Raw genomic sequence first — 23,213 nt, forward strand, 5'->3', positions numbered from 1 at the left:
CAAGATTCCTGAATAAATTTCCACAATTCATTTACATTCCCTGGTTTTGCTTTATAAATAGTATTTTTTATGTCACCCAATAAATTCTTGGTTGGATTAAGGTCCCGGGATTGGGCTAGCCACTCCCTGACATGAACTTTGTTGGTTTGGAACCAAGACTTTGCATGTTTACTAGGGTTTACTGAGTTTGGGGTCATTGTCTTGGTGAAAGACTCATTTCAAGGGCATGACCTCTTTGAGTATTTTGACATATGCAAACGATCCATGATCCCTGGTATGCCAGAAATAGACCGAACCACTATAGTAGGAGAAACACCACCATGCTTTACTGTTTTATATCTGTACTGGGGCTTGAATTCAGAGTTTGGGCATCGTCTCACAAACTTTCTGTGGCCTCTGGACCCAAAAAGAACAATTTTACTCTCATCAGTCCGCAAAATGCTCCTCCATTTAACTTTAGGGAAGTTGATGTGTTCTTTGGCTAATTGTAGCCTCTTCTGAACATGTCTTTATTTAATAGAGGTACTGTACTTTGGGGGAGGATTCTCATATATAGATTAGCTTCAGACGGACGTCTTCTCACTGTTACAGTACTTACAGGTAACACCAGACTGTATTTAATCATCCTGGAGCTGATCATTGGCTGTGCCATTCTGGTTTTTCTGCAGTCCATTGGGATGGTTGTCTTCCGTTTTCTGCCACGTGTCTCTGGTTTTGCTCTCCATGTTAAGGCATTAAAGATCATTTTAGCTGAACAACCAATAATTTATTTACCCCTCTCCAATCAATCATTTTTTCACAAAATTGATGACTTCACTGATTGAATGCCACACTGCTATTTTATAACACACCTCTTTCAACAAATTGGCCAATTGCATAGCCTTTAGAGTGTGCATACCATAAATGCTGCATCTTGTTGGTTTATTGAAAATCTATCGCACCTACTCTTAATTTGTTTGACATGTAGGAATACAAAATATACTGAAAATGTGTATTAATCTGGTTAGTCACATTGGACTGCTGTAATTTAGAACACCACTGTTGTGTTGTCATTCTGAATTCTGAGGAATTTAATTCACACGAAATAGGTTTGTGATTATATTTTCTTTCCTCCTTAGCATCTACTATGTAGGCTTTTTTTCCAAAGGTGTTTTAGTTCATACTAATTGAGACTGCCTTCATCAACTGACTTTTCATTCCATCCTAACCGCCTTTGCGTTTTCTTTGGAGGAATATATAATGTTTGATTCAAGATAATGTGGAGCAGAATAATTTGAGCACCTCAGAGTGGTTGTTGTGTATGTTAACCATAGTCTTTTGCAATGTACACGATTTGAAACTTTAATTTAACCCAATGCTGCCACAGTATAATGGAAGCTAATGCCCTGTTTAATACTATATATCCAGTATCTCCAGGGCTAGATAATAGGAATGTTGTTTGGTTGGTCTGGAATGAATTGCAGTCTGGCCAATATGTTTTATGCTTATGAATTTAGGTATTGTTCTTTTAAAATGACAGATGCACATAAGTCCTACAGGAAGAACAGTATACAGATAAAAAATGTTTGATCTATTGGGTCATAAAAATATTTCATCCAACATTTTAATTAACATCAGAGTTTTGATGGTCTTGGCAGGAACTGATAATCAATAATTTATGATTTACATGTTTTAAAAGATTAATTAATATCATGAGTTGTGTCATCAGTAACAAGGAAAAACATATGCATGAAACAGGCCTCTTACATGAGGGTGAAAAAGTCAGGAAAGATTTGGAGTAAATGAGAGCAGATGAAGGCTGAAAGTTGAAAGAGGGGCTGCGAAAAGCAAATAAATGGATGCCGGCTGGATCCTTAATACCCATCATATAGAATTAAGTCAATACCTGGCATCGTAATGGGCAACACAGCCATGAGATAGTGTTTTAGCATACTATCAAGCAACTTTTACAAAAGCAGGTGGTGAAATTGTCAAACCCCTCGTACATCAAAAGTACAAGTTTGTTCTACTTGTATATTCTGTCATCAGTTCCAAAATCTTAATCCTCAGGTTTTTAGTGGGCGTACCTCTATATCCCTCGCATTATAGTTAGCAACTTTTATGGTGCACCAGTGTATCGTTGAACCCCACAAACCTTTTAAATAAATGTGCATGTGAGAATATTATCTTTTTATGTGGCACAAAGAGATAGTGAAATTGGAGGACAAACAATAAATTGTTGGAAAAAGTTGCCCTCTCCTGTTTTCACAACGTGAGATTGCTTTGAGAAGTGAACGTGAAAGAAAACATGATTGTCAAAAGGTATTTGTCTCAGTTTTGAACCCACTCAATACTAAAATGGTATTGTAATAAACAATAATCTGCAGTGATGAATCAATTTCATCATTTTGTAAGTAGCATTTCAAGTTGTTCTTGTGAAATTTCACATCCTGATGCCTATGCTTTATCCCAAACGACAGTGATCACTTGTGGTGACCCAGAAATTCCAGCAAATGGGCTTAAATTTGGCGATGATACCACCGTGGGACACAATGTAGCCTTTTTGTGCCAGCCGGGTTTTATGATGATTGGAGGGGACCACAATATCACCAGGACCTGTACTAAGAATGGCACGTGGAGTGGCAGTATGCCAACATGCAAGGGTAAGTTCCACTCTCATCGCGTTGTGCAGTTATGGTGCAGTCATTTTAAAAATCTACAATAAAACTAACAATACCATTGATATCAACCCTATAGGCAGACAGTGACTGAGAAAACGTGCGAATAAGGCATGAATTAGCCAAACTAGGAGTAGATGATGTACGATAATTACAATCAAATAAATCTGTGTCTGCTAGAGCTTTGCTTTCTGCTAGAAAATGAAAATACATTTTATTTTTCACAGTATGATATCAATATTAATTAATATTGCCATTTTGCCCACTAACATTAAGAATACAAGACTTTGAAAATATGTTCTGTTTGAATCAAATGTATACATGTCTGGGTTAGAGATACAGACTGTATATTCAACCAATAAAATACTGTACTGTATTGTTATTTAGGCCTTGCATACATTGTCTTACTACAGTCGTACTCACCAGTATTGGCACGCCTTCACTTTTTACATGATGTGTATCATATCTTCAGAAATAAATGGAAATCTACCAAACTTAGATCATCACGATGTTTTCAAAGGAAGTCCAAAGCAGCTTCCATCCATTTTCCGCACCACTTATCCTCACTAGCGTCGCGGGTGTGCTGGAGCCTATTTGAGTGAGCTATCTTCGAGCGAGAGATGGGGTACACCCTGAAATGGTCAACAGCCAATCATGGAAACAAACTACCATTCACATTCACACAATAAGCAATTTAGTCTTCAGTCAACCTACGATGCATGTTTTTGGGATGTGGGAGGAAAATGGAGCAACCGGAGAAAACCCAGGCAGGAACAGGGAGAACATGCAAACTCCACAGAGGTGGGGCCAGGATGTCAACCCTGGTCCTCAGAACTGTGAGGCAGATGTGCTAACTATTCATTTAGCATGCAGCCTCCAAAGTAATATAGGAAATATTTTTTCCCCCAACATGTATTGTAATTTCAAAGAAAAATAACTGAACAGAATGTGCAACAACATTGACACCCCTCATCCATATTTTACGGCGCACACTTTGGCAGTGACAAACATTTCTTGTATCTATTTATAAGCTTTTTGCACTTCTTGTGGTGTTTTCTCCTACTCTTCCTTTGCAATTTGTTCAAGCTCTTTAACAGTTGCAGGATTCTTTTCCTCAACTGCACATTTCAGGTCCCCCTCTTTGTCTTCCTGAAGAAACCGTTACTTTCGCCTCAAGCCAAGTTTTTTTACACTGGTTAAGATATTTTGATCTAAACCCTCTTGATAATTCTCATTTGTCACGATACCTATGATACAGTCAAGGCCTCCATACCAGATGTAGAAAGGCAGCCCCGCAGCTGAATGGATCCATCTGACATGGCTGGGTCTTCTTTTCCCTAAAGGCTTCATTAGGCCATCTGTAAATAATCTTTCCATGCATTGCTAAAAACGTCTATTTTGTTTGAAATATTTTTATCATTTGCTCTCATCACATATCATATTATCTCCCCAGTCCGGCACTCACATATTCATCTCATTGCAGATTTTTTTTTTTTTTGTTAATTTTTTCAAACGTTTCCCTTAATTCTTACATCATTTTATTTTGTTTATGTTCTTTTTACATATCGGGGGGCAACCACTGACATCTTGGTGGTTTATGTCCAATTACTCAACTACTTTGGGGAGTTTATATAAAACACATGTTTTTTTAATGCAATTATAATGGGTGTTAAAATGCAGCTTTTCGTGATTCACATTTGGACCTTTGTCCCGCGAATAGCGGGGGTTCACTGCAAGGACGTACTGAGCCCCAAATTTATCCCAGGAATTTGAGATGGAGAGGCTCTTGACGAGCATGACTGATGGCCAGACGCGTTTTTTTTTTTCCTAAAGCCACACAGCATAGCCCCAAATACTGACCAATAAACTGTTGTAGTCATTTTAGGTCTCCAAATGTATGTGGCATAAACTAAAGACAGCCTAAAGATTTTGACAATCCAGGCGCTTTAGTGATAACTCTCATGTATTACACTGACTCAGGTTACTCACTCATCCAGCTGTGTGTAGAGTGCACATGGCCCGTGCGATTGAGGTGGCTTTGACATTATACAGGCTACTCCATACTATCGTAAAAGATTTACACTATTGGGTAACCTGGATAATGACAGATTACAAGTATAAGCATTTGCCGAATTCGGCCATACATTTAAGATATTTCCGTTTTATGAAAAGATGGTTCTGTGTAGAAATTATATAGGAGAGTTCTTGGATTAAAATTTGGAGGGGTGCAATTGCAAGGATTTACTCAGCATGAACGTCCAAACCTACAAAACATACCAAGATGACCTGTAAAACTGTCTATCCATCCATTATCCACACCGCTTATCCTCACAAGGGTCACGGGAAAGCTGTAGACTATCCCAGCTAGCTTCGGACAAAAGGCGGACTACACCTTGAACTGGTTGCCAGTTAGTCGCAGAGTCGATATCGACACCTTCACTGAGCGGGAATAGATCCCACGCTGCCCGCTTCAAAGTCAGGCGTGTGTATCACTACATCGTCAGTGACCCCCTGTAAAACTAAATAAAGAAATCCATTCCCTTATCACATTGATTTATGTTGCAAATAATGTTTGTCTCTCAATGAAAAAACTACCTTCTTTGTGCACCATAAATGAAACTACTTTTTTGATCCTACGAAAGGACATCAATACAAGAGTACAAAAAAATGTATTCGCAAACAGCAAGGCCTCTTTACTAGCACACATTGTATTTTGATGCCTGAAACTAAAAAGAACAAAATAAAATAAAGGCTTGAAAACATTTCAAAACAAGCATCACAGGCATTTAAATTTTGAATTTCAAGTAACACTGAACATCAGACATTGAAATATGTATGGGTGTGGTCAGTCATGTTCACAGATAAAATTGTGGGTGTGATTCGGGATGGAATCTCAAGACCTTAAAATAATTTACTGGATTTACATAACATAACTTTAAATTAAAAATAAAATAAAAAATACATAACTAAAATAGAAAATAAAATTACCTAAAACTAACTCAGAAATGATCATTTCCAATTTCAATTGATATTGGTAGAACATGATATAAAACGGTATTTAAAACTTTTCATCAATAAAAATTCTTGATCTGACAAACTTTATCTGAAAAAAAGTTAAATGCACTGGACTGTCAAGAAATAAACACGAACGGTCTATAGCACCAATGTTTTGAAAATTCTGAAAGTTTAGTTCAACATAATCAGCGTTAGTGACAACAAGCTAGCGATACATTAAAACAAACATTTCTGTCGGCAATGGTGATGTATTGTTATAATCTAGTGTAATTTACGGTGGTATCTATTGTCAATCAATTGATGAAAGCTAGCAGTTGATGATCTATATCTTCCTAACACATGTAGAGGGGAAACGTTTTCAACTTCAAGATAACGCGTACCACGGGGATAATGACCGGTAGAACTTAGATCAAGTCAAAGTAAATCACAATCTCATACTTATTATAGTTAGTTGGGGTGCACGCGTGCATCACCATGCGGCCATAGATGGGAGCCCAGTTTGCGAGAATGTGCGTGTGCTTGACGAATTGGCCACACCTGAATGAAGCGACGAAGTGATTGATAGTCGAACATCTTTTTTTTTTTTTTGGTCACGCCATCACATGATCAGCCAAAACTGCTTCGCAATCGACGCATTGACACCCCTGGTGTAACTGAATTTCCTTTGACATGGCTCATTATGTTGATGATTTTCGACTTAAATGCGCTCGCAGTACGTGAAGCAGCTTGGAACATGTGCTTTTGATATCACTTCCGGACATGCTCAGTACAGTTAACTTGCATTTCCTGTTTCCGGAAGAATACTGATTGTTTGGGAGCAGGCTTGTTTAGTTAACAACGTTTATGAAATAAACACGTAAATTAATGTCAAGACTACACAAAATAAATGATGTCTTTCAATATCTTTTTTTTCTACTCGTAACAAATTTTACGCATGTGATTTTTCGTGCTCGACTGTGCAGATTTGCGAGCAAGAAGGCTCGTCAAATGAGAGTGACTGCTAAACATGCAAATTAAGTCGACCCTAAAGTACAAACCCTAATTCCAATAAAGTTGGGACATTGTCTAAATGTAAATAAAAACCGAATACAATAATTTTCAAATCATTTTCGACCTATATTCAATTTAATACACTACAGACATGGTGTATAATGTTCAAACTGATGATTTTTTTTTCTTTGTTTTCAGCCTTTCATGAGTCCTGAGAAATTAGTCTGGTTCTGTTTCCAAATCTTTTAAGATTAGACCAAGTAGATGAATGACTCGACAAAGAAAAATAAAGTTACTGCACCAAAAATGTCATGATCCAGATACTAGGACAACTCCAGAACCATCTGTTTAAAAAAAAAAAAAAAAAAAAAAGCCTCAGGTCATGGTGCGTGCTCTGTGCAGAGCTCTTTGCAGATCTAACTACTGCCATGATGGCCACGACATGGATGCACAGCCTTGAAATCGTGCCATATTCAACATGGCCGCAACATGTCAATAATTGATTTTGATGGGAATGATGCCACATTCAACATGGCCACCATGTAGGCATAAGAAGCATTTTTTGAATTGAATCCAGGCATATTGTACATCTGAAACCCAGAAATGTGTGCGTCCCAGTCTCGGCCTATATTGTGCTACACCGCCACTCAACAACAATGGACAATTCTGGAACTAACGGACTTTGTCAACGTAGGTGTCAGTGCCGACTGAAAACTATTTTGGGACACATGTACCCTCGAGGCGGCACGGTTGATTGGCTGGAAAGTGTTGGCCTCACAGTTCCCGAGGTCCCAGGTTCAGTCCCTGACCCACCTGTGTGGAGTTTTACATGTTCTCCTTGTGCCTGCGTGGGTTTTCTCCGAGCACTCCGGTTTCCTCCCACATCTCAAAAACATGCAACATTAATTGGACACTCTAAATTGACCCTTGGTGTGATTGTGAGTGCGGTTGTTTGTCTGGATGTGCTCTGCGATTGGCTGTCAACCAGTTCAGTGTGTACCCCACCTCCTGGCCGCTGACAGCTGGGATAGGCTCCAGGACTCCCCGTGACCCTTGTGAGGACAACCCAAAGTGTTAAAAGACCCATATTGGACCAAATAAAAAACTAAAAATAAATCTGGGTGGAGCAGCAAAAATTCAAAGTCTTATATAAGGCTTATGATGAAGGCAACACATGTTGTGTCGATATTAGCCCACTAGCCAAATGACATAAAGAACATTCGTGAATCAACGTTTATTTTTCTTGCAGCGCATTCACGTGACTACTCTGCTGTATGATGGGGTTTTTCGTTTAGCTCCCATTTTTATTGTTATTTTTCATTGCATTGGCAAAATGATAGAAATATAATAAAGAAAATAGTGGCACGGTGGAACAGCTGGAAAGCGTTGGCCTCCCAGTTCTGACGACCTGGGTTCAATCCTGGCCCCACCTGTGTAGAGTTTGCATGTTCTCCCCGTGCCTGCGTGGGTTTTCTCTGGGCACACCAGTTTCCTCCACATCCCAAAAACATGCATTAATTGGACACTCTAAATTGATTCATTGTGAGTGTGACTGTTGTCTGTCTCCATGTGCCCTACGATTGGCTGGCAAACAGTTCAGGGTGTCCTCTACCTCCTGCCCAATGACAGCTGGGATAGGCTCCAGCACTTCCACGACTCTTTTGAGGATAAGCGACTAAGAAAATGGATCGATGGAATAAAGAAAATAAATTTTAGCATAGTTATTTTTAGGATAAAAAAAAGTGACTCCTGTAATTTCAGACCTCCCTATGGAAATAAAATGGGTCCTCTTCTCTTATCCCCTTATCTGGGCAACAGACAGAGTTATAAAAATGCAGCCTGCAATTATAAAAATAAAACTGCTGCCTTTTGAAAAGGTAAGTACTATGAATATAAGCCAGTTTCATTTCAATTAATAAAATACAATAATGCACAGTCCTCTGCTCTTTCTCCCTAATGGCAGCAACAGACACAAATGAATAGGCTACAATTGCACATGAGTATGATAAATCAGTCAGCAATTAAAATGCATTTTGCTTATATAATAAAACAGCAGCATTTTGAAAGGGCAAGTATATCAAATTAATATAATACAGTTTTGGTTCATCTTCTGTTTATTATCCTCTTTAGTTTACAATAAATACTAAGTAAGTCAGTGCAAGGTAAAAAAGCATCATCCTCTCTTCTTTTGTCACGTACAAGGGAACGCAGCCATCCTTGGACCTGAACAACAAAACACAGCAATAACCCAGTGTCATTCGAAATGTATACTAATAAAAAAGAAGCCACTTTATAAACACAGACACTTTGTTGCTAAATATGTGCCTATGACAGAATTGTATTCTTACACGTTTAGTGTGACTTCTGTTATCAGACATCCCTGGACAGTGTCTCAACATTGGCCATGTGAGAAATAATTTTAATCTTGACAGAACTACAAGCTCTCATCTGTGAGGGATTTGCGGTATTTGGGTTTAATGTAGTTCATGTTTAAGAATATCTGATCACGTCTGGTATGTTGATCCAAAGATGGGTAAGATTCCAAATGCATATTTGTTCATGTTCCTATAACTGGCAGGAACAGCATTCCATGTTTCATACACAAGTTTGTCTTGCGTTGCGAGGCTTTTAACTTCACTCCATTTGTGGCTTTGGGCAAGCTGGGCTTTCTGGCAAGTGACATTTTACTCCATACTGTGTGTTCAGCTGCAGATGTAGCATGCCTTCCCTAGAAATGTCTTTCTGAGTTTCCACATTACTGTTTTTTGGATTGGACAACGTCTCATTACAAAGCAGACATGTAGGCAAACCTTCCGCATCGGCAATGGAAGCAAATGATTCAGTCCAATAATTGTTCTATCCTCTGTTCTCCTCAGATAGCAACAGCCACCTGCCACGCCGAGCTAAAAAAAAAGCACGTGTCACAGGTTGTGACGCAAATCTTCGTTGACAAAAATGTTGAATTGTGTTAGTCCATCCTAATCATCTTTCTCAACACTTGTGTGGTCTTTTTCCTCTTCAGCACTAAAGAGCCACACTGCTAGTATTGAAAAACAGGCTAGCTGAGTGCATTCTGTACACAACAGCACACATGGTATGGGGTAGATTGATCCGCAATGGTCTAAAGTCCGTTAGCCAATCAGGACACAGAACACAATGTGTGGTTTCTCGTCGCCAATCAAGATACAGAACACAATGCACATTGATACACTATTTTGTAAAAAAAAAAAAAATAAAGCCAAAAACGGCACAAAACCAAAAAATACATGTAACAGCACACCCAGATAAAGTGAACCATGTTGTAGTGAGGGAACAAGATATATATTTTGTTTTTTTACATTTTACGTCATTTCCAACATTCACAAGAATTGTAGGATGTAATTCAGGTTAATGCACACATTAACTGAAAAAATCGTTTTGTTTGCCTTTGAGTAACATCTGAAGTTGCAATGGCACAATTGAACTGTTCCTAATAGCTGCTTTACATTGTCACAAAATCTACGCTATCCAGAGGGATCATTCATTTGCGCTTCAGAGTTCTTGCTACTAGGTTCATTAGATATTTTTGGTTAAGGGATAGAGCCTTCATTTGGATGTGCTGCTTCATGTCGATAAAGCCATGGTCTGGCAACTTATGAGAGAAACCATTTTAAGATGGGTTCTGTAAGAATAGAAAAGTACTGGTCCGTCCATTACTTTTTTAAAAACTTGCTTTTCTGAGTCAGCGTTCTGTGTCTTCAAGCCCACAGATCTCATTCAGTAAAGAAAACAGTTTTGATTGACACATTACAGTCGTGAAGCCAACAAGAGCTACGTTGATATGAAAAAGAAAAGGTCATGTGATGATGCTTGTCATTTCAACATACCAAATGTTATTAAGGCTGATTTAAAAATACTAACAAAAATAAAGGGTGGAGAAGGTCAGTCTGGAGCAGACCTGCTGTTCGGTACTTCTTGATTGCCCATGGTAATTCTCTCTGCCCATGGTCCACTGGACTGTATTAAGACATCCAAATAAGTACTTACCTTTTAGAACGCCGATAAATAATTTCGAGAATGACAACCACAGCCTTGTAGCTCTAATGAAGAAGTCTTTAGGGATCAGCTACCGATATCAAAAAAGGAAGAACGAGATTCACTATAGGAGTGGTCACCAAGGAGTGTGTTCGTGCAACATATTATATTTGTGTGTGTGTGAGCTCAATAAGATTCCTCAATTCCTCAGACTGAGAAATTAGATGCAACAGAACTTGTGAAAGAACAAGGGATGACCAAAGGGCAACAAGGCAGACAGAGGTGGACAGAACAGAAGGAGCAGACGAGACACAGGTTTTTGTCAAGTAGGAAAGCAAACCAATTCTGGTTGAGAAAAAAAAAAAGTCTCATGGGGAAAATATTTCTAAAGGCAATGTGATCCTCAAACTAAAATTGGTAATATGTGGAGTTTTAAGAAAAAAAAAAAACTTGGCATGTCGCCACTCTGTCATGTACAATAACAAGTACATGCTGCTTACATACTGGGGTGTAATGAGATTAGCAAGCAAGGTGACTCAGAACTTCCTATGTGGTCACGCACAGTCAAATTACTCTTTTAAGTTTGCTGCCAGCGGGCGTGCCAACGAAACACAAGGTTGTGGGCCTGTGAGAGGAATGCGCACTCTAATCAAGGCATATTAATTCATATACATTTTGTGTTGCTTTTTTTAAGCATACTCTTCATCGCCTAATTAATGCAGCACCTTACATTTCTTGGCAACCAACACATTTGTGGCTCAATAAGACAAAGCATATGGATTTTATAGCACTGAATGAAGGTTACAATTGTTGACCTCAACCCATTAGTTCAAGAGTTCCACGTCCACTTGTGTGGCGCTAAGTCATACTTGAAAGTACCTTCGACACCTGTTGATGGACAACCAGCCAGTCGTCTTTATCACAACGAGGACAACTAATCACTCTCCTAAAGTTATTTGTACAAGTTTGGAGTATCTTTGTCGCTGTGATTCATATCATGGTAGTAGGCTGGACTCCAACCACACCAGGCAGCGACTGTTGGTCCATGAGTAAGACATCACGCTATGATTTATGATGCCTAGATTTCTGTATCTGCCGTCGCAACCCATAAGTACCGGTAAGTATTTGCACGGAAGATTAGAAATTTGTGTAACAAACATATCCGACAAAGAGAAAAGTCTGCCAGGCAGATGGTAGCCTCGTTGTTGCTATGAAACTGTTCCCAAGCTGCTGCCTCAGTTATGCAGAACAAAGCAAGTGTTGCATTTGCCTCCTGAGAATGGGGGAAAACAAATGAAATGTGAGAGAAAAATAGATTACAGGAGATTGGCATGCACACAAACAGAGGCAATAAGACAGTTTTGACACACAATTACACACCTGAAGGCAATGTGAGGGTTTTTTTTTTTTCAATAAGAATAGGTTTTATGGAACATACTGTACAGCTATAGAATCTAATCAGAAACAACAGGAAGTGATTTTCATGGTCAATAATCCTGGATGCGAATGCATCATCCTTCCACCATGATAATAAGCAGACACAAGAAAAGAATTGAATGAAAATTATGTGTAAATGTAAACTGTTTGACTGAATCAAAACAAGTATCGTGCATATTAATAATGGCCTTTACTATTTCTAAATATGTGTTACATGGGGTACTGTCACTAACGGCGCACAGCGACGCCTCGAGATATAAGTTTACACATTTTTCAAAATAAGAGCCATCGACTGGACGAGTCTTTTCTTTGACTTGCAAGCCCAAACGTAGGAAAAGAGTGCTGTATGCCAGCAGGGGGCTTCACTCACTTGATAAAGGCAGCACTTTGGCCTATTTAATGAGTAAATATTTTTTTAAAAAAAGAAGCCTTCACCTGCACATTGCAACTATGAGTTGGCGTTTATAAGTGACACACTGTGGATCTGAAACAACCACAGTCTCCATGGCGATTATGATGGCATACACCAGAGCCACACACCCTGACAATTAACATAAATCATCTTCTTCTTTTCCTTTCGGCTAGTTACGTTAGGGGTCACCACAGCGACAATGACACAATGTAGCTCCTTCTGCCCTTCTCCATACTTTTCCACTAGCATCCTCAAGGCAAATAATGCATCTGTGGTACTCTTTCTAGGCATGAAACCATACTGTTGCTCGCAGATAGTTACTCCGTCCTGAGTCTTGCCTCCACTACTCTTTCCTATAACTTTATTGTGTGGTTCATCATCTTTATTCCTCTCTAGTTTCCATAGCTCTGAACATCGCCTTTGTTTTTTAAAAATGGGGACGAGCACACTTTTCCTCCATTCTTCAGGCATGTTCTCTCCCACTGGTATTCTATTGAATAAGTTGGTGAAAAACTCCACAGCCACCTCTCCAAATTGCTCCCATACATCCACTAGTATGTCATCAGTGCCAACTATCTTTCCATTTTTCATCCTGTTCAGTGCCTTTCTAACGTCCCCCTTACTAATCATTGCCACTTCCTGGTCATTCACGCTTGCCTCTTCTACTCTACCTTCTCTCCCATTTTCTTGCTGTGCACATAAGGTACACCAATCACATACTACCTGTGTGAAAATATAAACGATATGACGATTTAAAGGATATCTGGATGGAAGGGATTCAAACCACAATGGCCCTCACTCTGGTAGTTCAAGGTTGTTCCTCATTGTATACTCTAAGTAGGTAATATTGTTAGCGCGCTAAGCCAGGCTAACTTAGGCCGAGTAGCTTCAACGCGAATGATACGGCTCCAATTTGGGACCTAAGATATGCTAAGATATGACTTGTTCAATTTCCTATAAGCCCTCACGGCCCTTGTTGTACAAGTTGTTTAGGTCATACAAGTTATGAAGTTACTCATATTCGATGTTTCTTCAACAGCATGGTTTGATCACAAACGCATCTCGTTGTTAGCCAGCTAATCTAATGGTAGTCTAGGCCTGTAAGCAAGTAAAAGTTGATAACTTGCCCAACTTCCTAATAAGTACTCACGGTCCTCGTAAAAGAAACATAGGATTTGCAGGTCGTGTTAGTACTGACATTTGATGTTTACCTCCTCAGCAAATATTTGATTACATACTTGACTTGATATTGTCGAGCTAGGCTAGGCTAGGCCAGGCTAGGCCACACAGCTTCAACGCGAACAAATACGACTCCAATTTGGGTACTAAGATTACACAGATGATGATTTTAATCCACTGAAGTCGTCACCAGGGGCGTCCCACGTCGAGTATTCACAACATTCAGTCCAAATTCAGCCGGATTTATTTATTGTGCGGTTGTGCATGTCGGAGCTTCCTCGATTTATTGGCACCAGTTCGGGAACCGGAAGCCAACCCTGACAATTAACATAAATATAAAAATAAAATACAATAATGCCAGGCAAGTGGATAAAACATTTTTAATATTTTTGAACAAGAGCTCACCAGAGAGGTCACGGATTGACGTTGACAAACATTTGATAATGAAGAATCTCTCTGGGTGCCACTGTGGATGACTGGTTAACACATCTGCCTCACAGGTCGGAGGGCCAGGATTTAAATCCTGGCCTCGCTGTGTGGAGTTTGCATGTTCTTCCCATGCCTGTGTGGGTTTCGGTTTCTTCCCACATCCCAAAAGCATGCATTGTAGTTTGATTGAAGACTCAGAGCTACCTGTCAGCGTGGGTGTGTGAATGGTTGTTTGTTTATGTGCTGGCGGCCAGTTCTGTGTGCAACCCGCTTCTCGGCTGAAGATATCTGGGATGGGCTCCACCACACCCATAACCCTAGTGAGAATAAACGGGACAAAACATGGATGGATAGATGGAACCACTCAGAGCAGATGTATAGGCACGGAAAACATTAAATAAGAATTTAATGTAATGTGTGGCGCAAATGTTGTTCCTCTGTGTAAAGTACAAAACGTTTTACTTTTGAGTGCTAGGTTGTTGTTTGTTTGTTTTTTTTTTTTATGACATGGAGAACAAAATGGTTTTGGACCACTGTTGAGACACAGCCCTGCTGCATAACAAAAGCAGAGGGGCCAGTGGCAGAAGTCGAGCGAGTGGGGGGGAATAGCGAGATGCTACACTTTTAGATGGTGCACTTTTCAGTTTAGACACACAAATGAAACCAGTTCATCATGAGATTTTTTGGCTTGATTACAATTCAGAAAACCAGTTAATGTTTTTACATTCTTTTCTATTTTTATAACTACATTTTACAATATGCTGCCACTTGCTTTAAAAAAAGGCATGTTTAAAACATTGTTGTCTTTTTGGGGAGCAGAACAGATTATTTGCATTATTGTAATGGGCAACTGTCTTTTGAGACGTGAGTTTTATAAGATTAAAAGGATGGTCATGGAATGATTTAAACTCACATCTCAAGGTACTTCCATACTTTTGTCTCAGACAACCTGTTTAGATTTATTGCAGCACCAATCTCTTTTCTTTTGTAGTGCTCAGTAACATATCATTCTTTCTGTCTACAGAATGTTATGTCAGGTTGCATTGAGATGTACCCACACCACCATGTTTTAAGTGTGCTTCTAAAGAGAAGTCAGTTTTATGGGCGTATTCATTAGGCAAATATGAGCTCCAATACAGGAGCGATATTAAAAGTTCAGCCTTTCCAAAGACATTTCTAATTTCTTTTTAAAGGGAAATTCAAATGGTTTGGATTAACAATGTATTCAATGGGTCATGTCATATGGACTGTACGTTGACAATGCGAAGTTAATCCTCTCCCATTTAGTGGTGTTTTGAGAACATTTTTATTGGCAACTGAATTTATGTGCACGGATGTGACGTAATAGGCGCGGCAACAAAGGCTCGCTTACGTTGGGAAGCAATTGTGGCCAGCGCTGATTTCTCAGATTTATGCTCATCTGATGAAGAAATAGCAGTATTGGTTGATCGGGAAGACAGAGGAATACATCCATACAGATTTGAACCTGTGGTTGTAAATAATGTTGAATATTTGGATGGTTCTTCGGACGGAATGACACGGAGTCTGACGAGCAAACTCCGGCGGGGGCCGCACGCCGGAGCTCGCTCGTGACCCCGCTGCTCACCAGAGCTCACTCGCAGCCCCGCCAGAACTCGGTCGTCAGACTTTGAGTCATTCCGTCCGAAGAACCATTCAGCAAGGGAAGATGTAATTCAATATTTGTATTCATCACTATGGTATAGAACCAGTTTGCCATCAGTGACCCTGTGTGTTTCTTTCGGCTTGTCCCTTTCGCATATATATGTTTTGGCACAATTTTTACGACAGATGCCCTTCCTGATGCAACCCTTTTCCCATGGGCAAAAAGTCCCAGACATACTTGCTCCTTAGAATCATTAAGACACACAAACCCCTCCACCACAAAAGTGTGACAGATCAAGGAGGGATTCGGAGAGAATAACAATATTAAACATACACTTTTTCCATGACTTATAAGTTTACTTTGTTCCATGACCAAGCTCGAAACAAGATGTTTATCCAATTGAAATGAATTGGAATACATTTCTCCCTACTAGCCCCCCAAAACACCACAGTTAGTCATGAAGCAAGGTTGCACTGCATTTCGATATACACATGTGAAACACAATAATGTATGATTGCTTGAGGGGATATAGATCAATGAGGTCATTTAAGTCACCAGGGGTCTTCACCAGCTCATTCTGTATTTAATAAGGGCACCTGCTAATATTCAATGCTGCAGTCATGCACAGACCACTGCATCCTCTTCTCCAGATAAAGACATGTACATGCGTGACGATGCATCACATTTAAAAACAATAATAACAGGCACTTCAATTGGACACAATTGAAATTGGCTACCAACACACCCAAACCACCGCAGAGGTCCCCCTTTTTAAATGGAGAGCAGATACACCAGTCTGCAAAATTACCAACACACGGTCTAACATGCCTCCACGAAATTACGCCAGTTACAGCAATCACGAAAATAGAGCCCTTTGTGTGTGATTTCTGTGCCTTTAAGAGGGAGGGCCCTAGTGAGTGCTGTCATGCAGTTAGTTTATGGTGGAGTAATTTCCGTTCTCCTTGCGAGTGTTTTCAGTTTATTTTTTTGTGGTAGTTTGTTTGTGGCGTTCAATGGAAAGACCATCACTTGTGGTTTTGTTTTGGTTCTTTTTTTTTTTTTTTTTGCTCATAAGTCAAATTTTAGCTCATAATAAACGGCAAAAAAAAAAAAAATCAACCAAGCAACACCTGATAACTCAGAAAAGCCCTAAGTTGGAGCAGTCATAAATTAAGCTCCCACTCGATCATTCAGTTTTATTACGATACTTACAGTCTCAGTCAAGATGTAATATTGTTTTTATTTTTGGATCAAGGTTAAATTATGAATCTGCTATGTTGGATGTTCTGTCTAGTATTTTTAATTAAATAAATTAGATTTCAAAAAGGTCTTTTGCAGGCACATAGGTTTAGCTCTTCTGAACCACGACCTTTTCTCGAGTTGTTTTAATCAGTGTGATATAACATTTGCAATGACTAATTGGTGTAACCGGGAGCTCCTGTTTTAGGATACTCTTCTCTCACCCGTCTTCCAATGTGGAACTTTGAAATTGACCCTAACATGAAATGCATGATAGTGATCAATTATTTATAGGCCGGCCCATGAATGTGTAGACGTTGTTGGGTGCACTCATGGTTGTCGAACTGTTACCCAAGGCGGATGAAATAGAGAACAAAAGAATGATGAAGATGCTTGTGTCCATGCATGCAGGGGGAGTTTCTGATATGGGTGATATGCGCATTCTCTGGGGCCTGCACTCTAGCCCCCTCCAACATTCGATAGCGCTGCACGGTTATTATAAAAGTGTAGAGAGCTCCCAACCTCTGTTTGTGCTTCTTGGGGATGGTCTGGTAGGGAGCAAACCTAAGGCTGAAAACAAAGTCGTGACTGAGTTGCAATATGTAAAACCCCTGGATACATGTGTGTCTTCCAATACAGATGCTACCTCCCAACTTGTTAAAATCAATTTCATGTTGAAGAAGAAACCTAACATTGATCATGTCATAAAATAACAGATAACAAATGCTGATTTATTTTTGTAAGAGATCTATTCTTCTTATTCAGTTTGGGTATTTGGAAGCAATTTAACACTAAAAACCCAATTTAATTTGCACACTATCTATGTCAGAAAGGTTGCAAGACTGATAGCTATATTTTCTAGGTACAAAAATATGGGCCCTATCTTCATGAAAGGCATAGATTTGGCATGGCGGGTGAACTATGTGCCAGAGATAAGCCAAACCAGTGTCGGTTTACGTTATAGAACAGTGCAGCCCAGTGGATCAGCGAGTAGGTGGACAGCACCACGATGGGAGTGCTTGCAGCCGACTTCATTCGCCACCAATCAAATTGGCTCCCTTCATTCAATTAAATGTTTCAAAATGAGAGTCTCACATGGAGACATATCCCCGCGAAAGAGGGCGATGCGTAATCACAGCAATCCATGATTTAATGGAACACTGATACTGCTTTTGGCAGGTGTAGCAACAGACAATGTGAGCAGATAACCTTATTAAATGCAGAAGGAGCTGGTGATAATCACTTGTGTATGTCTGCAAACCTCAGGATCTGTCTGCCAGTGCCTTGAGAAAATTTACAAAACTTGCATTAGACCAGCAGTCTAGCCTGCACCACCATTTAGTCCTAGACCATCCAGTTTGGTGTAGATCTGTCTGCCAAAGTGGCAATAAGTTTCACCTTTATACCTACACAAAAAAATTCTATTCGTCTCACCAAAAATGGAGCCCTATTCATTTCCCCTTCAAACTGAGCCAGAACAACATTAATCAGAAGGTCTAAAAACAGATCATGTGGGATTTGGCTGTTTGATGCTTCATCATGACAACACTCCTCTTTACGCCGAGCATCTGACAGTTCCTATACCAACCCCTGTGTGACTCCCCCAACCCACCCCCAACCCTCTTCCTGATTTAAAACAGGTTTGTCCTGCAGCTCTTGAACTGTGACTGTTTCAGCCCACTTCTAAATTGAAAAAACACCTTGCGATAAGTTGCAAATGTTTTTGCTGTTGTTTGGGAAATGGATATGGCAAAATTAGCACTCAATCACTAAGTCTGGTCAGCAGACAGCTTTGTTTAAGCAAATGAAGAAAATTATGTTTCTGTAGGTAGGGCCCAATACATGGTTGTGGCAGGTGTGTTGAATCCCTTTTTTTTATAATTTGATGTACATGCTCTGATTCAACAAAATAATAATCACACGTCACTCACAAATTACTCGATATTGAATATTTTTTTCAATGAGTACTTACTTTCTTACGCTTAAGTAAACTTTTTACTTTTACTTGAGTCATATTATTTTAAAGTAACAGTAGTCTTACTTGAGTACAATATTTGGCTACTCTACCCATTTCTGACTTTAACTCATGATAAACAACAGCAATTAAATGCCAGACTCTACGGGAGATAGCGCCCCAAACACACACACACACACACACACACACACTTTTTAAAATGAAAGTTTCTCAAAAGAACTTCAATCTTTTCTAAATTGTTCTGTGTTTCTCATATATTTTGCAGCAGACAGTTAATAACTGTTCACCTTGTAAATGCAGCCTAAGAGTTTAGCCTTCTTCGGTGCACAGATGCTTGCACACCGCACACGCATGCACCCACACGGGAGCGTTTAATTGCCCAGCTGTCTCCCTGGTACACACGCAGACACTAAAGCAAGCACACCTTCGCGTCTGCTTGGGCCGAGGCGGCTGCCAGAGCGCTGTCAGCTCCTGCTGACCTGTATGCATTAGTCAGCCAGCCAGAGGATCCCTCTGACTCACTCCACTGCTCTCACTTCTGCAACAGCACTTAATTCTCTCAAGGGGCAAATGAATAAAAGACAGACTAAAGAGCGAAGTCTGATTACTAAATGAATTCTTTATATTAATTTGGGTATTTCTCTACATCATGGGTCATTAGGAAGAAGCGCGGATTCATTTTTTAAATATCTGTCACCCGCTCCCTCTATTTCCTTCCTCTTCCTTCCTCTTCAGCGTTTCCAGGTGAAACCAGAGATTTGATTCCGTCTTGGATGAGAAGACACTCAGACTATAAGACATGACTGCCACATGTTTTTATGCTGCTTTTCTTTGATCATCTTAAAATTTAGCAGGAGTCAGTATATTTTGTAATGCAAAGAAATGAGAACTAAAAGAGATGAGGAGGCTCACTTGTGCATCCTTTTGCTAGTCAGTAGTACTCATGCTGTTGTTGCGGCACAGACATGGGCACACACACAAACACACAAAACAGATGACACATTCTAAGTCCTGCAGGCTCTTTGAATCGCTTCTTGACGTATTTAACTAAGGCACTACCGCTGCTTACAACTATAGGAAAATAGGGATACCCTTTAATTCACCATGCATTTATTTTTTTGGTTTTTTTTTCCACATTAATTGCTGATAACCTCTCCTTAAAGGTCGACTCCCTGATCTAAAGCAACAAGACTAACAATAGCCCTTGCTTAAAGGTAGGAGATGTAGCAATATAATTGGTTGTACCTATAAAAGCAACTTACATAATGTCTCCTACACCTCAGTGACACTCAAACCAAATGGTAATTACGTGACCTTATTTTGAAATGATAGAAAATGAAACAGTCATGGTTACAAAGATATAGGACATTGAAGTGTGTATCCAAGCACTCAGTGTTCCATCTCCACTGTGTGTTTAGTATTTGTTAAATCAGTGATAGCAGCATCTGTCAAAGGTAATAAAGAATTCTGTTGAAATCACACACTGTTGCCCCCATTTATTTGGTGTTATTCCCAAAGAAAGAATGTTACCTCTTTCCAACACAAATGAAAATACTTAAAAAAATAATAAAATCAGGATACTTGCACACAGAACAGAGATTTTCACAGGCTGTGCAAAAGACATTCTTCTCAGTGAATCCATAATCCAGTCTTTGTTTTGTTTTTCATTAGACCTATGTTTCTCTCCATCCCTTCCATCTGCCTCTTAGATTGCCACAGGAATACAGTGGGTATTACCACCAGTTCACAACCAGATCAGCATTCTACTTTACAGCTTCCAGCTGGGTATTTTAGAGAGGCAATCCAAAGTGAAGTGCATCTGCCTCGAGAAGAAGGACATGGGATTCTGAATCTCAAGAGTCTTTGCTTACTCATTAGCATGAACAAGAAACAGTTGCAATTGAGAGATTGCATAGCAAAACAAAAACAAGCAGGAAGAACAACTGCAGCAACATCAGTACGCTTTTGCCATTTGCTTAGTCTTCACAGTATGTCACACATTTTCAAAGTTTTAATGTTGTATAAAGCTGCAACATGTCCAGATGGAAATGTTTTTGGATCAGCTGCCAAACTAGAACAAAAGGTGGGTGCCATCCTGGCATGAATGCCTGAAAATTCCACAGTGGCTTGTTCCAGATTTCCGGTTATTCTGTTGAGGCTAAAATGATGAAACTAAATGTCCTGAGGCAGGAAAAATGTCTCTCATTTGCCTGTCATATACGGTATAATCAAGCCAAATGTGATTTCGGTTTTTCACCAGATTAGATTTGAATAGATAGCTTGTGGTGAGCCTTATGTAATGATTTAATGCAAAAGCCCCCCCCCCCCCCGAGCCACATTGCCACATCATTTTATTGCTGCCATTTCCAGCATGTACCAAAACATGAATATTGCCAAAAGACGACACCTGAACTGCCTGAACAGTCAATAGGTTAACTAAGTAATTTTGTCAGACTTCAAGGGTTGGGGGCGGCATGATGGCAGAATGATGGCTCTTTGCATACGTACAATGAAGTTATTTCTCATGTAATCATAGCTTCCTCTACAGGAAAGGGCTTTCAGAGCAGACCATGTTCCCCAGGCTGAACATCATACTTTGGATTCAAAACACAAATTTTAAAGAGTACTGGCTGCATGCGAGATAATGTAGGTTGTACACATTAACGTGTGCTGTCAAACCCTTCATTGTTGGGTTTACAACAGCTCAACAATTGAAAAACAAGCATTGTAGTCATACAAACATTATAATGCATAATGCAACTCACCTTATTTCTGCTGTGCCTTCTAGTTTAGCAGTGTGCAGGCATCCCCAGGACCTTAAAATACTTTGGCATTCTGGAAATGATTCTGACCAGAATTATGACAATGTATAATGCATATGTACCATAAAAATAACAATCAGGCAAACAGCTTGTAAATGTACCACATCCATCGTATTGATTTATGCACTCTTTGTTGTGTATAGACTCTGTATATTTACTTAAATCATTTTAATGATATCCAAGCCATAAAAAATATACTTGTCATGCCTTTGCGTGTGTACTTTTTGTGTGTGTGCAGCTGCAACAGTAAGATTTTAACAAACTTGTAATGTTGGGTTTTCTGTCTAATCTTTTCTTTGCGCTTGTGCCAAAAGCTGTATAGTCTTAGTACTTGTTTTTTTTTTTTTTTCAACCACTAGTGGTACTTTAATAAAATAATTTATATAAGCACACTGAAGAAATGATCCAGTTTCATGCTGTAGACTTTGCACTTCTGCCTCGAGCACTATTGGATTTAACTCTCAACATGCACATGTGAGGTTGTTTTAGTTTGTATGTTTGAGTTAAATGTTACGCCTTCACACATCTTGTTACTTTCACCAGCCTTGCTTCTGCTAGATTTACATCTTAATTATCCCTGCACCTTTTAACCGTAAACACTGTGAGCTATAACTAAGCGTGTTCCATTTTGTTTCCCACAGTGGTGACATGTCTTGCGCCTCCATCCATCCTTAACGGCCTTTTGGAGGGTTCGGTGTGGGAATGGGGCACCAGTGTGAGTTACAGCTGTCTGTCGGGCTACGAGCTCTCCTTCCCTGCTGTGCTCACCTGCACGGGGAACGGGACGTGGAGTGGAGATCTGCCTCAGTGCTTGCGTGAGTAATAACCCAATCATTATCACATGATGCGTTTAGATGTTCCCAGAGGGGGTTCGGGAAAGAAATGTCACACTGTTGTTGCGCTTCAGCACTGTGTGTAAACAGGACAAGCGGAAAGACTGACTAGGCTCATCGGAAACACAGATGGCATTGTGACACCTCTGTTTGGGAACGCCAGCTCACACTGTAAACTTCACACATTGGGGTGGACTTTTGCCAGCTTTGTGTATCAAGTTGGCATCATGCGGGTTGCCATGTTGTTTAACGTCAAGTAGGTGTAGAAAGTCTGAGTGGTATTGATGCATCACCTCAAATGATGATTGTTTGAACAGTCCAGAAAATTTGCATCACAACTTTAATTTCAGAGTTTCATCCTGCACGTGTTTCTTGTATTTATATTTCCAATGTATGTCCCAAAATATTTCAAGGTTAGACTTAAACTCAAAGCACATTTTTCAAACTTAACTTGGACTAGTTTCAATTTGTCTTCTCTAATGAAAAACTCCACTCTGACTTTGCTGCCCACTCCTTTGGAAGTTTTCCAACTTAATAAAATCAGTGAAAGTCATGAATAACTTATGAAGTTTGACCATGAGGCTCGT

The 23,213-nt window shown here is 39.7% G+C and overlaps 1 protein-coding gene across 4 annotated transcripts in view; it reads left to right on the forward strand.

The window, feature by feature from the left end:
- The window catches only part of LOC133500874 (CUB and sushi domain-containing protein 3-like), a 299,335-nt gene that overhangs the window by 242,658 nt on the left and 33,464 nt on the right, over nt 1-23,213 (forward strand). For all 4 annotated transcript variants that reach the window (XM_061820098.1, XM_061820099.1, XM_061820100.1 and 1 more), the window contains 2 exons: nt 2,460-2,642; nt 22,435-22,608. In XM_061820098.1, coding sequence (XP_061676082.1) covers nt 2,460-2,642; nt 22,435-22,608 — 357 coding nt within the window. The remainder of the gene's footprint in view (nt 1-2,459; nt 2,643-22,434; nt 22,609-23,213) is intronic.

Source organism: Syngnathoides biaculeatus, chromosome 5, assembly GCF_019802595.1.
Source record: "Syngnathoides biaculeatus isolate LvHL_M chromosome 5, ASM1980259v1, whole genome shotgun sequence".
Taxonomy (NCBI): Eukaryota; Metazoa; Chordata; class Actinopteri; order Syngnathiformes; family Syngnathidae; genus Syngnathoides; species Syngnathoides biaculeatus.